The sequence below is a fragment of the Carettochelys insculpta genome, chromosome 19 (assembly GCF_033958435.1).
Source record: "Carettochelys insculpta isolate YL-2023 chromosome 19, ASM3395843v1, whole genome shotgun sequence".
Classification (NCBI taxonomy): Eukaryota; Metazoa; Chordata; order Testudines; family Carettochelyidae; genus Carettochelys; species Carettochelys insculpta.
This window is the reverse complement of record NC_134155.1, coordinates 21,587,052-21,600,755: the sequence shown is the minus strand read 5'-3', so window position 1 is coordinate 21,600,755 and position 13,704 is coordinate 21,587,052. Positions and strand designations below refer to the sequence as shown.

The following is a 13,704-nucleotide window of genomic DNA, read 5'->3' as shown; positions in this document are numbered from 1 at the left end:
GCGCTATCCCCGCAGCCAATCCGCTGCCCGCGGGCTGTGCCAGCCCCGCCCGTGCCAGCCGCGCCACTTATCCGTATTCATAAGGTCTGTTGAATATGCAAGTCAGGTGGGCCGCGAGCTCCTCGCCACGCTGCCGGGCCGAAGAGAGCTAGGGGTGCGATGCGGGCGGGCGCAGACAGACCCGCGTGCACGGCCGTTCCCTGGAGCCCGGCCCTTGCCGCCGCCAGCGCAGGAGGCGGGCGGGCTAAGCTCACCCACCCCGGGAAGGCGATTCTGGCCGGTAAGAAGCAGGCGGGGAGCGAGGCGGAGCCGCTTCCCGCCGGCCCCGCCCTGTGCGCCAGGGCAGGGCGGCGGGTTGGGGTAGCGGGCGGGGCGGTGTTCAGACTCTCCGCCCCGACGGCGGGCGCCAGGGTATTCTTGTGTTGGTGTTCTCGTGTGTGTAGCCCGCCCGAGCTGGTGTGAGGGGGCGCGCGCGGGAGCGCGTGTGGGCGCCTGAGGGGGTGTTGGCTCGACTGTGGAGCGCGCGGGGGGGGGGGGTCGGTTTCCCTGGGGCTTGTTGTGGGCGAGAAGTCGGGCTCAGTGGGGCGGGGGCGAGGAATTGGTCTCGGGGAGCCTGACTAGGTGGTGGGGGTCGGTTTCAGTGGAGCTCTTAGTGTTTGTGGGGGTTAGGGAAGAGGGTTGGTCCCAGTGAGGCTTTTGGTGGGTTGGGGTCTCATTGGGGATGGAGGAGCAGGACTGGTTGTGGGGGTCAGGCCTCAGTGGGGTTGGGGTGAGGGGGTTGGGCTCAGGAAGGCTGAAGGAGTCAGCCTGGGGGGGGGCTTGATCTCAGTGGGGCTGGTTGAGGGTGGGGTTTGGGCTCAGTGGGGCTTGGCAAAGAAAGGTCTATTGCGGGTGGATGGGTTCGTTTCACTGGGGCTGGAGGAGGGGTGACAGGCAAGGGAGGGCAGGCCCTATTGGGGTGGGGAAATTTGGTTTCAAAGGGGCTGGTCTCAGTGGGGCTGAGGTGATTTGGTTGGAGGTGAAAGGGGGTGTTGGCAGGATGTTGACACCTGTAATACGCCTATTTTGGGACAGACATTGAGGACTGCTTCTTTTTGTCTTCATTTACTTTAATGACATCTTCCCTCAAGGGTAGGGAGAAGTCAGAAAAAAGAGACTGTGCTCTACAGAGACATTTTTGGGGTGAGCCATATGGGTTTCCTCCTTCTTCCTCTCCACAAGAAATTTACAGTCCCTAGACTTTCAAAAAGGGTCATTTAGGGACCTAAGTAAGGGCTGCATTCACCACTGCTTTGCACATTCTTTAATCTCTTGTACAGAGAGGTGGAAGTTACAGATACTGTTGTACTGCAGCAATCCCCTGAGGAGGGGGCATTCAGTGCAGGGGTAGGGGATTTTGACAAAACAGTTCCTGTAAGAAATTTAAGTGTGGGGTGGGGCTTCTGTGTGTATCTTGCTCCCTCGTGGCAACAGGATCAGCAAGCAATGTCCTGCTACAAATCCTGGGGAGGGGATTTTAGCACCCCCCCTCCCGCCTTCCCCAAATGACACCCTGGGGGAGCAGGGCTGGGAGCTGGGATGTGCTCCCAGAGCCAGCCCCTTTAACCTGGTTGGCAGCCTGTTGCTTAGTGTGGAGCCTGCAGGATATCCCCAGAAACCTGAGGGGAAGCATTCTGGCTTATTTTCGTCTCTGCTTGTGTATACTGTTTCCTTGAGTAGAGTTCTTACAACTCTTTTTTGAAGTGGGGTGAATAATTACTAGGTACAAGGCAGTGAAGAATTGAGTTGTAAAAAACATGATTTGCAGTCATATCTGTCATAGGGTTGTTTTGAAAGCTGAAAACATTGAAACTGCATTGAAATATATTGACTTGGAAGGGTTTCTGGATGGATGGAATGGGGGCAAAATGGTAAGTTAGCTCAATCAGGACTGATTTCTTGAAAGGCATGGTTAGCACGTGTGCAGTATAAGGATTAGGGGCCTGATATGTCTAACACTAAAATCAACTGGAATCCTGTCTTTTAAATCCAGTGAGAGAAGGATGAGATTGTAGGAGGTCTGGAAAAGTGATTTCACGTTCAATTGAAGACTTCTGAAAGGTTAATTTGAAATTAGAAGAAGCGTGAGATAAAATATTCCTTGGTTGATTAGTGTAATGAGAAGTCTGTGGGCATAGGGAGAAAACTGACCTCTTAAAATTTTATAGATACAGTCCAAAGATTAATAAAACCATTGGATATTAGTCAGTCAGTGGGACAAGATTTGCAAAAATGGGTGTCTAAAATATTGGGTTGGATTTTCCATACATGGAGAACACACAAATCCTGATGTGGTCTAAAGTGAAAATTGGATGATCCAACTCCCACTAAAATAAAAAAATATATATATAGTCATTGGACTGGTGTTAGTGTGTTTGTTGATTTTTTTTTTTATCTGATATTTATTGGTTTGTTTAATGATCTGTGTGTATTATCAAAACAAAAAAGCAGTAAAGTAGCACTTTAAAGACTAACAAAATATGTCCTTACATGCTTCTAGCTTCCATCCTGTACACTTAACTAGATCCATTGTTTACAGTCAAGCCCTTAGGTACAATCGCATTTGCTCTGATCCTACTGACAGAGACCAAAAACTACAAGATCTTTACCAAATATTCATAAACCTGAATTACCCACCAGGAGAAATAAAAAAAAAAAAAACAAATTGACAGGGCCAGACGAATACCCAGAGACCAGCTACTCCAAGATAGGCCCAAAAAAGCCAAGACAGAACACCACTGGTCATCACCTACAGCCCCCAACTCAAACCACTGCAACGCATTATTAAAGGCGTACAACCTATCCTTAATCAGGACGCCACACTCCAGAAGGCCCTACGTGACAGTTCTGTTCTCTTCTATAGACAACCTCCCAACCTTATGAGGATTCTCACCAACAGCCACAGTCTATACCGCAGGAACATCAGTCCTGGGACTTTTCCTTGCAACAAAGCCCGCTGCCAGCTTTGTCGACGTATCTATTCTGGATATACCATCACTGGACCTAACCAGGTTAGACACAGAATCATGGGCATGTTCTCATGTTCCTAAACTAACATCATATATGCCATCATGTGCCAACGATGCCCAGATGCTTTGTATATTGGACAGTCTTCAAACTCTCTTTGGCAAAGAATTAATGGACATAAAACAGACATAAAAACACTCCTGACCCACAAACCAGTCAGCCTATATTTTAATGGAGTGGGCCATTCTGTTAATTAAGAGTTTGTGTCTTACTGAAGAGGAATTTTCACGCTACTTTGGAAAGAGAGGCTGCTGAACTCTCTTTTATATTCAAATTCGACACATTAACGCATGGTTTGAACCGGGATGCGAATTTTCTGGGACATTATAGGGGCTCTTTTGCATACTTGGCTTAATCTAATTCTTAACTCCCTCCCACTTCCTGCCCCTCTACTCTCTGATTTGCTCAACTAGATAATTTTTTTTCTGATTTGTCAACCTTGATTGCTATTTTTGGTTCTCTATGCCTTAAGTATTGAGTCTCTTCTGGTATGGCTAAGGTCTGAAGAAGTGGGTCTGTCCCAGGAAAGCTCACCTAATAAATTATTTTGTTAGTCTTTAAAGTGCTACTGTACTGCTTTTTTGTTTTGGTAGTAGTAGGCATCCTTCAGTCTGCATAGACTATGGATCGCGCCCTTTATAGTTTCAATTGAGGACTTCATTTACAGCGGCTACTGTGACTATGAAGACCCACACGAGAGTGACAGTCCTTGCTGCATCTCTTGCAGATGTGGTGGGTGTCTGGCAAGTCCTTAGTGTGCTTTCTGTGCGCTCGCTTCTCCTCTGCTAGCTGTCTGATCCTCATCTCGCCCTTCTGAAGGCCCTTGTGTAACCCCTGCCTCCATCTACTGCAGTCGTCTGCTAGTTCTTCCCAGTTGTCCAGCTAGATGTCTACCTCTCTGAGGTCTCTCTTGCAGACATCTCTGTAGCACATCTGGGGACGTCCGGGAGGTCTTTTGCCAGAGGCTAGCTCACCATACAGGATGTCTTTTGGAATCCTTCCATCACTCATCCTGTGGACGTGGCCAAGCCAGCGGAGCCGACGCTGCCTGAGGAGGGTGTTTTGGTAGTATATAGACTAGCACGGCTTTCTCTCTGTTACTGATCTGTGTGTATGTGAGTTGGGTGTTGGTGAAGTTACAACATAGTACTTACGATTTCTATAGTTAATCTTCATTTTTGATGGATTCTCTTCTCTTAAACTGTACTTAACCTTCATTGTAACTTATCGAAGTTGGGTTTTTTGTTTTGTTTTTGGATTTGCATGTATAATTTAGGAATTTTCTCATTGTCTCAATGGAATTCTTTGATCTGCTCCCCTTTTGTCTTCTCTGGCTGAGTCAGTGAGTTTTTTGGGTGTCTTCTGATTTTTTTTTTTTTTTAAAATGTTTCTGCTGTGTTGCTATACTTATTTCATTGTTGCCAAAGCTGATACTGGGAAAACTTGCAGTGTTGTATTGGCACAGTACAGTATGGCACAATTTCCGTTTTGCTTGCTTTTTCTTTCCCAACATAACATTTCTAATTCTCTGTTCTGTGCAGGTGGCATTGCTGGAGGTATTGAGATCTGTATCACCTTTCCCACAGAATATGTGAAAACACAGTTACAATTGGATGAAAAAGCAAATCCCCCTCGATATAGAGGCATTGGTAAGAGAGAACTACATTTGTGTGCATTTAAAATTTCAAAGTTTCTCGTAGACTCTTAGCCTAGCAGTCAAACCTCTATGGTTTATTTGTAAGATAAGTTAGTTATCAAGATTTGGAAATTGTCTTGCAGGTCACTGTGTGAAGCTAACCATTCAGGATCATGGTGTCAAGGGTCTGTACCGGGGTCTAAGTTCTCTACTGTATGGCTCGATTCCAAAATCTGCTGTCAGGTAAGGTTATCTTTAGATAAACATTCATAACTGTCAGATTTGTGGAAGGTCTTCACTGACAGCATGCTATAAAATTGATAAAAAAAACCTTTTTCATCCATTGATTTGAAAGTGGTAAATGAGCCTGGTGTTTTTCTGCTTTATCTTATTTGTAATTATATCATTTGCCACTTTCTTCTCTCCCTCCCCCACCTCATACAATTTCTAAAGTATTGTGCTGTACTCAGTACAGCTCTCTTCTTGAGTTCCATCTTTATTTTGTTGGCCTTGCAATATTATCCTTGTCTTAGTTGCTATAGGTCTTGAAAAATGTTCTGTTCTGAAACTGTTGCAGATTCTTATGCTAGGTGAACGTCTGAAAAAAGAAGCATAACTTCAGTTAGACTGTTACACAGTTTGAAGGGGAAAGAAGTCCATTTCCTACTTTCTTTACTCTTAGTAACATCACAGCTTGGCATCAGAGGGTTTGTCTACACTTGCATTCCTCTTTTGAAAGAGGTATGCAAATGAGGAAATCAAAATGCAAATGAGGTACAGATTTGCATATCTGACACCTCATGTGCATGTTCCTATTTCAAAATAGTTTTTTGAACGAAGACAACCAGTGTAGACGCTGCTCTTTCAAAAGTAAACCCCATCTTCAAAAGAATCCTTCTCTTTTTTTATGGGAAGAAGGATTCTTTCAAAGATGGGGTTTACTTTTGAAAGAGCAGCATCTACGTTGGTTTTCTTCTTTCGAAAGAAACTATTTTGAAATAGGGACATGCAAAGGAGGTGTCAGATATGCAAATTTGCAACACATTTGCATTTTGATTTCCACATTTGCTTTCCTCTTTTGAAAGAGGAATGCAAGTATAGACACACCTAGAGTGTTTTAAATAAAGTAGTATATAATAGAGATTTAACATCACAAGGCTATTTGTATTATGCCCTGGATCAAATATTCCAAGGTCAGATAATGATCGCTGCAAAATGTCAACTTCATTATCTTACTGGCTGCGACTTGTAAAAATAAGGACATTTTTATTTCTTAAGTATGTGATATTTTTTCATTCTGTATTTGCCTTCTCTTTCTGCATTTCTTAGTGGGTGCTTTTACTGAACTTTACCATTTGGAATGAGATTGTTATGATAGCAGTGGCACAATTTCCTTTTGACTTTTTTGTGATAGTTATTACTTTAGTAATATGAAGGGAAACACCAGTTCACACTGGATAGATTGTCATTCTCTCTGCTTGGTCATGTGAGGTATACCCTTCAGTCCACCTTATGAGTTACCTTTATTGTAAGTAGCAGTGTGGGGCTGGGCAGTGTTTTGCCTCCTGTGAATATAGGCAAGGAGTGGTAGGGAGGGGTGAGGAATGGGTGTATCCTTGGGTTTCTGTCTCTGGTGTTGGACCTATATAGAGGAGGTATAATCTGTGGTGGGCACAGAACAGGGCTTGTGCAGATACCTTCTCATTTGCTTCACTTCCCCATCCAGAGCAAAGAAGGACCCTGAATCCATCTTGTGGCTCTGAGCGGGACTATGGTCTGTTTTTGTGTTTGTTTTTGTTTTTGTTTTTTCCTGGGGCGGCATAATTGTTCATTACCCTTCACTCAGGGCACATGCTTCCTGTCTGCATTTGAGGAAATTTATGGTGGAGGAAATTAAACTCTTCTGTTCCCTGCAGGTTTGGAATGTTTGAGTTCCTCAGCAATTATGCAAAGGATTCAAGTGGGAAACTAGACAACAGAAAGAGTTTACTTTGTGGCCTTGGAGCAGGTGTTGCAGAAGCTGTCGTAGTAGTCTGTCCAATGGAAACTATAAAAGTAGGCAGAATGTTAATATTCACATGCTATAATATCATCTACTTCTTGGAAATTTTTTTTCTATCAGCTAAACAAGTCTGTCAGTTTCCTCACTTCTGTTTTTTAAAATGACTATCCACATTTTAGCTTGTGCTATTATCATCTGTCTTGGGTCAACTAGATCAGAGCATTATCACTTCGCTGTGTAAACTTACATAGTTATGATATGAACTGTTTAAAAGGCAGGAGAGGGCTTTTCCTCCCTAAATTGCAAAGTTGACAGTATTGTAGAACCTAACACAGTAGCCCTGGTTCATATTGAATGATGGACTACGAGAGGATGATAATTACGAGACAGTGTTGTTTTGTTTTTTAAATTGCTACAGGTGAAGTTCATTCATGATCAGTCCTCTGTAATTCCAAAGTACAAAGGGTTTTTCCATGGTGTCCGTGAGATTGTTCGAGAACAAGGTATGATGCAACAAAAACTATTATGGTTCTTAGCTGAACTTAAAGGGGGGAATCATAAACATCCTTTGTTCTATTTGAGCCTAGTCATACAAGATTATTTGGTGAGAGGAAATACAGTTTACTACAGTGAAATAGCCAATCTTTCAGTAGACCATCAGGTTCATTCTGGCTAATTTTCACTCACACTTGTTAACATAATTTTAATTAATTTAATCTGTTATAGGTTTACGTGGAACATACCAGGGACTGACAGCTACTGTCCTCAAACAAGGTTCAAACCAAGCTATCCGTTTCTTTGTGATGACTTCCCTTCGAAATTGGTATCTAGGTAAAATGAGCCAGGCTTGTGATTGTATTATGAGATGTAGATAAAGTTTGTTTAACTTTTTTTTTTTTTTTAAATCTGCTTCAATGGCAATGATACAAAAGTTTGAACAATACTTTTTGCTTTTTTGTTGATTGGTCAGTTGAATGAGAGTATGTTATAAATTAAAAACTAAATTGCTACTAAAAGCATTAGCTTTTGTAGGGGTATGTGGTCTAATTTCTTTATCTTCTGTATGTGCTTGATCAGGTGATAATCCCCACAGAAAGGTGAACCCATTTATCACAGCTGCATTTGGCGCTACTGCAGGTGCAGCCAGTGTATTTGGCAATACTCCATTAGATGTCATCAAAACCAGGATGCAGGTAAAATTCACTCTAGAAACAAATCTTGAGGTGATCTATATTTATAGTATTGGGAGTCTTTCTCAGAGCAGAGCTCTGATCTTTCATTTAAGATGCAATAAGAATTTCTTATGCTGAACTGACAAAACAAAAAAGGACATTAACACGTGGTTTGAACCGAGATTGGAATTTTCTGGGTCACTATAGGGGCTCGTTTGCATACTTGGCTTAATCTAATTCTTGCCCCCCCCCCCCCCCAAACCTTTGCCTCTCTACTCTCTGATTTGCTCACCTTGATAATTTTTTTTTCTGATTTGTCCACCTTGATTACTGTTCTCTGTGCCTTAAATATTGAGTCTGTTCTGGTGTGGCTATGGTCTGAAGAAGTGGGTCTGTCCCACAAAAGCTCACCTAATAAATTATTTTGTTAGTCTTTAAAGTGCTACTTGACTGCTTTTTTGTTTTGATAGTATATGGACTAGTAACTAGCTCTGTTACTACACTTAACGGTGAACTCTGACACCAACATTTTGTCAAGGTAACCGTGACTCCTGAAAATTATTATTGCCATAGTATCAAGGAGCCCTAGTTGTGGTCCTGTACCTCACTGAACAAAAACAATAAAAAGATTTAATCTAAAAGCTTGCATTTGACTTCATATCTGGCATCGTGCTGTGCTGGTGGCTCTTTCAGGTACAAGGCATCGCAACTACCCTAAAGAGAGCCATGTTTTGTGAAGATATCCTTGCGTGCGTTTGTAAAACATTAGCAGAAATCATTTATAAAGGAAACGTATTAATGATGGCACACCATTGGATTTGTATTTTAAAAATTAAAACTAGACATAAAATCTTCAAAATTTGTGGCTGGTATTTTTTCACAGAGACAGATTGGGATTCTGATTGAGGGGCAGGGAGGTGACATTCCAAAAAGCCACTTCTTAATTACGGTTCATGGAATTTGCTAAAAGCTGAGCTCTCTAATCACTCAACTTATTTCACTTATTTTGTATTTTAGGGTCTGGAAGCTCATAAATATAAAAATACACTAGACTGTGCCTATCAGATCCTCAAAAATGAGGGCCCATTAGCGTAAGTGGATTCAGTTATTACCTATATATGTGAAATATTATAGCTGCAACATTTTAGTGAAACTGTTTGTCATATTTTGATGAGTAACAATTTTTAGTCTAACCCATACCTTATGGGTAGAACGGCATTTATTGACATGTTATCTTAGTACAGATTTGAACCTCTTTAACCTGGCTCTCTCTTTCTCTCCTCCTCCTCCAGCAACATCTGTAGGGTGGCATGATTTTAGTTACCTGGATATCCACCTGTGGGTGTGGCCAAGTTTTCTGTAGTCCCATAAAGTTTGTTTACAGACACTAGTCCTGGGTCTCAGTGTTCTGTGCTGTTGTTCAGCACTAATTTACCCCAAATGTCTTCTAAGAGCCCAGTAAGCAGTGGAAGTGTTGGTAGTGCTGCTAGAAAATATTGACCTCTTGTGGTTCAGCAAATTCTCTGGTTTGGTGCTGGCCAAGCCCCAAGGGTACCGGCCTAGAGCAGTTCAACATGTACTGCTTTTTGGTGTCTTTTTTGAGTTTGCTTTTACTGCAGTCTAGAATTGGCACATGCCATTTACAATCACTGTTCCTTACCTTTCCCTATACCATTATGCCTGTCTATCCCATGCAGACTGATCAGAGAAAAAGAAGATGGAAGCATACTGGATAACTTTCACACCTTTCTCAGTGTGCTACTGGGACCATTTGCACTGTTGATCTTCTATAACAATTCTTGCCCATTTGCCAGCCAATGGAAGTAATCTAATAGGTTTTTTTCATCACCAGTTTATGTATCTGATATAATCAGTTACTGCAGGCAACTTGTTTTAGGAATATGTGTTAAAAACTATTTGCAAAACTGTGAGTTCAAGTTGCTGTTGACATTTTTTCTGAAATAGATTTATAGCCATAACTTTTTGGAGATTTAACATTTGAAACTTCAAATCATCATCATTCCAATGCTAAAAATATTTTCTTCCTTCTATGAGACATTTTCTTATTTACAATTTTTCTACCCACAGATTTTACAAAGGAACAGTTCCCCGTCTTGGACGAGTGTGTTTGGATGTAGCAATTGTGTTTGTTATTTATGATGAAGTGGTCAAAATTCTCAACAAGGCCTGGAAAACTGACTGACTGCTGCTTGTATAAGGCTGATAAAGACCATTTGGATAACTGGCTAGCCATGCCCAATGACTGTGGATCAAAACAGCACTTATTGCCTGTGGTTTATCATCAAAGATGTTTGAAAGCAAAAACTATCACTCAGCCCTCATGCTTTAAAGTGAGAGAACTTGACTGTACTTCACAGTTTATGTCATATGGTATAGAGAAAAAGTAAAGTGAAATTACTAACTGCATACATGCTGACTCCTAACACAGCTGAAATTGGTAATGCTAGGTAGGAGGCAAAAATCCAGTTTAAAGTAGAAAAAACACTTGACTAGATTCTGCTGTTTACATAAGTGTATCTCTGGATTAATTTTATTGACCGTTAAACTCAGAAAAGGCCACATCTAAACACAAAGCTGTGTCAAACAACTAGAAATGTTTTTGTTTTTAATTGGATTTTAAACTCTTAATCCATGTTTATACACTGGTAATTTAAACCTGGCTTATACAGATAAATTCACCCTGACATAGGGTGGACCATATAAATTTAGTTTTAAGTGTAATTAAAAGTGCACTGGTACCAAAACAGTTTTAGGTAATCTGGTTCTTAAACATGTGCAGCTTGTGTGTGTGTGTGTATAGATGAGGCTTGAGTGCCTTCGACCGAGTTATTGTTTGTTTACAATGGAGAGCAGAATCTGTCACACTGCTCTTAACAGATCACATATGCAGAAAAATTGAAGACTGGTGCACATATCCGTGCTGGCTGATAGCACCTTTCAGGCTGAATAGCAACTGTGTTAATGTGTTTTCTCTTTTTATTTACCTCCTGAGTTTGGTTTCTGGGCCAGGAGGAAGCTGCCTTTAGGGCTCCTGCTGTGGAGAGTGTGTTGGACCAACTTTCTGATCTGAGGCACTAAAATGCCTGGGAGTGCCTGGGAACATGTCACTGGACATAAAGGCCTAGTCCTGCTATATTTGTGTTTTAGTGGGCCTTGGGTAAGGGCCACAGGTCTAGTCCTATTCTGAAATTGCAGAGTAGAGTTTCCAACATTTCTGTATTGTTTCATGCTCTGTTGGTATTCAGGTTACTACTTGGCCATTGAAATGAAACATGGGACTCGATTTCTGGTAACACCAGTGCACAGCCCACCCCATACTTCCGTTTTCTTGAGGGACATCACTGAAAGTTGCTCTGACATTCTGTCTGGAGCAGCAACTTGGGGAGCTTCCTCTGCTGCATTTTCAAGGGTTAGATAATGCCTTAAAATATATTTTACAGTGTATTTATGAATGGATAAATATGTTCTTAATATATGCTTTAGTAATTGAACTCAAACACTGAGCATGGTTGATCAGTTTTTGTCCATGAAAGAGAATAAATGTCATTTTATAACACTTGCTCTCCAAAAGTTACCCCAGCTGACCTCTTTATTATGGTGGGACATTAATCATTAAGACATTTGGAGAAACTTCACTTAATCCATGCATGGGTTGTCAGGGGTGGGGTGGGGGGGCTGAGGTTGGGGGAGCGATAGCTCAGTGGTTTGAGCATTGGCCTGCTAAACACAGGGTTGCAAGTTCAGCCTTTGAGGGGGCCATTAAGGATCTGGGGCAAATAGATTTAAAAAAAAGGGATGGTGCTTGGTCCTGCCAAGAGGGCAGGGGACTGGATGTGATGACCTCCCAAGGTCCTTTCCAGTTCTATGAGATGTGTATATTTATTTATTTATTCATTAAAATAGTTGGTGAAAGGACCAAATCAATGTGGGTTGAATGTCACTATCATACTGTATCCTATCGTGTAGACTCACGATGGCATTTAGACTTGGGCAAGCCAGATAATGTCAATTTAGAGCTAAGAGCACTGCAATTTAAGCAAGGGGTTATGTTTCCTATTATCCTTGTGATATCTGAACATCCCTTCCTCTTGTTGTTCTTGCCATTAGCATTTGGTTGAATTTGTCACAAAACACCTGAGGTGGCTATGTTGCATCAATTCATGTTGGAAACTTGTTGTAGAAGCTTCCTTTAACGTATAGGAAGCTGGTGTGGCAGTTCACTTTCCCTTGCACTAAGCAAACATTTGTCAACAGATTAGTACATGGTTTTTCTACAAATTGACCATTTACATTCTATAGGAAAGTATTTCTGTAATCTGCAAGTTGCAGATAATTTGCTACTGAGGTTTGGTGAACACAAAGCACATGTTATAGAAGTGGTGGACATAAGAAGCATATTAAGAACTCATGTAGAATTGGGAACTGTATTAATACCTGTAAAAGGTGTTGCTTTTACTTGGCAATCAAGGAACACTGTATTTTACACATCTATTGAATTATTGGAATTTAAGACACTAAGCACTAAAGCTGGGTGCTTTAGAGAGGTTGAACCTCTCTAATCCAGCACCCTTAGGATCTGACCAGTGTTGAACCAGAGAATTTACCAGATCCATGAGAGGTCAGTGTTGACAAGCAGCATTACCAAAATTTCCACTGCTTACTGGGCTCTTAGGAAAACATTAAGGGGTAAGCAGTAACAGAGAGTAAGCCGTGCGAGTCTATACACTATCAAAACAAAAAGCAGTCAAGTAGCACTTAAAGACTAGCAAAATAGTTTATTAGGTGAGCTTTCGTGGGACAGACCCACTTCTTCAGACCATAGCCAGACCAGAACAGACTCAATATTTAAGACACAGAGAACCAAAAACAGTAAGCAAGGAGGACAAATCAGAAAAAGATAATCAAGGTGAGCAAATGGGAGAGTGGAGGTGGGGGGGGGAAGGTCAAGAATTAGATTGAGCCAAGTATGCAGACGAGCCCCTATAGTGACTCAGAAAGTTCCCATCACGATTTAAACCATGGGTTAATGTGCTGAATTTGAATATAAAAGTCAGCTCGTCCACTTCTCTTTCCAAAACAATACAATAATTCCTCTTCAGTAACACACATACCTTTAGGTCATTGACAGAATGCCCCATTCCATTAAAATGTTGACTAACTGGTTTGTGGATCTGGAGTGTTTTGATGTCTGTTTTGTGCCCGGCAGAAACAATGCCTAAGGTGATAAAGTACAGTGCCTTCAATGGATATAACAGTGGCTATGTAAAGGGAGTTGATTCTGGCCTAAAACAGAGAAATAGGATTTAGGGCAGGCCTACACTAAAAGGTGGGGGAGAAGGGGATGAATTAAGGAATTCAATTCCAGCTACATTAGTTACATAGCTATTGTTGACATACCTTAATTCGTGCTTCTGCACCATATCCACTAAGGGAGGTCAATGGGAGCTTATGCTCCCTTGGACTTCCTTACTTCTAATGCGGGGCAGGAATACCAACGTTGATGAGGGTGCCCTATGAGTTCAGTTTAGTGCATCCCCTCTAGGTGCACTAAATCAAACTCCAGCAGATTGACGGCAGCAGGATCAGTCTTCCCTGTAGCGAAGACATAGATATTAGGACATTACGCTTAAACAGGATAGGAACGCTGAGGAACCAACAGAACAGCATCATGTCTGATTGTGACATTTAAATGTTGAGCAGGCTGACACTTAGAAATACTGCTGTGTTCTGGGTGGGTTTGAGGATTAGTATATTTAGCTTTGTTCATTTACACATGGGGGCCCATAACTTATTAGCCACCTATTTTG

General features: G+C 41.8%; 1 protein-coding gene across 3 annotated transcripts; it reads left to right on the top strand.

Moving 5' to 3' along the window:
* The first annotated feature begins 109 nt into the window (after window positions 1–109).
* LOC142023213 (tricarboxylate transport protein, mitochondrial-like) lies at window positions 110–11,471 on the top strand. Of its 3 annotated transcripts, none has more exons than XM_075013946.1 (10): window positions 262–280; window positions 2,903–3,050; window positions 4,608–4,715; window positions 4,846–4,945; window positions 6,619–6,757; window positions 7,123–7,207; window positions 7,431–7,535; window positions 7,782–7,897; window positions 8,894–8,967; window positions 9,965–11,471. In XM_075013946.1, the coding sequence occupies exons 5-10, from the start codon at window positions 6,626–6,628 to the stop codon at window positions 10,077–10,079; spliced, it is 627 nt and encodes a 208-aa protein (XP_074870047.1). In that variant the 5' UTR covers window positions 262–280; window positions 2,903–3,050; window positions 4,608–4,715; window positions 4,846–4,945; window positions 6,619–6,625; the 3' UTR covers window positions 10,080–11,471. The 3 variants fall into 3 exon arrangements, with proteins under 3 accessions (XP_074870045.1, XP_074870047.1, XP_074870046.1); XM_075013945.1 differs by lacking the exon at window positions 262–280 and adding an exon at window positions 1,120–1,182; XM_075013944.1 differs by lacking the exon at window positions 2,903–3,050 and having other exon boundaries at window positions 110–280.
* The last annotated feature ends 2,233 nt before the right edge of the window (window positions 11,472–13,704 follow it).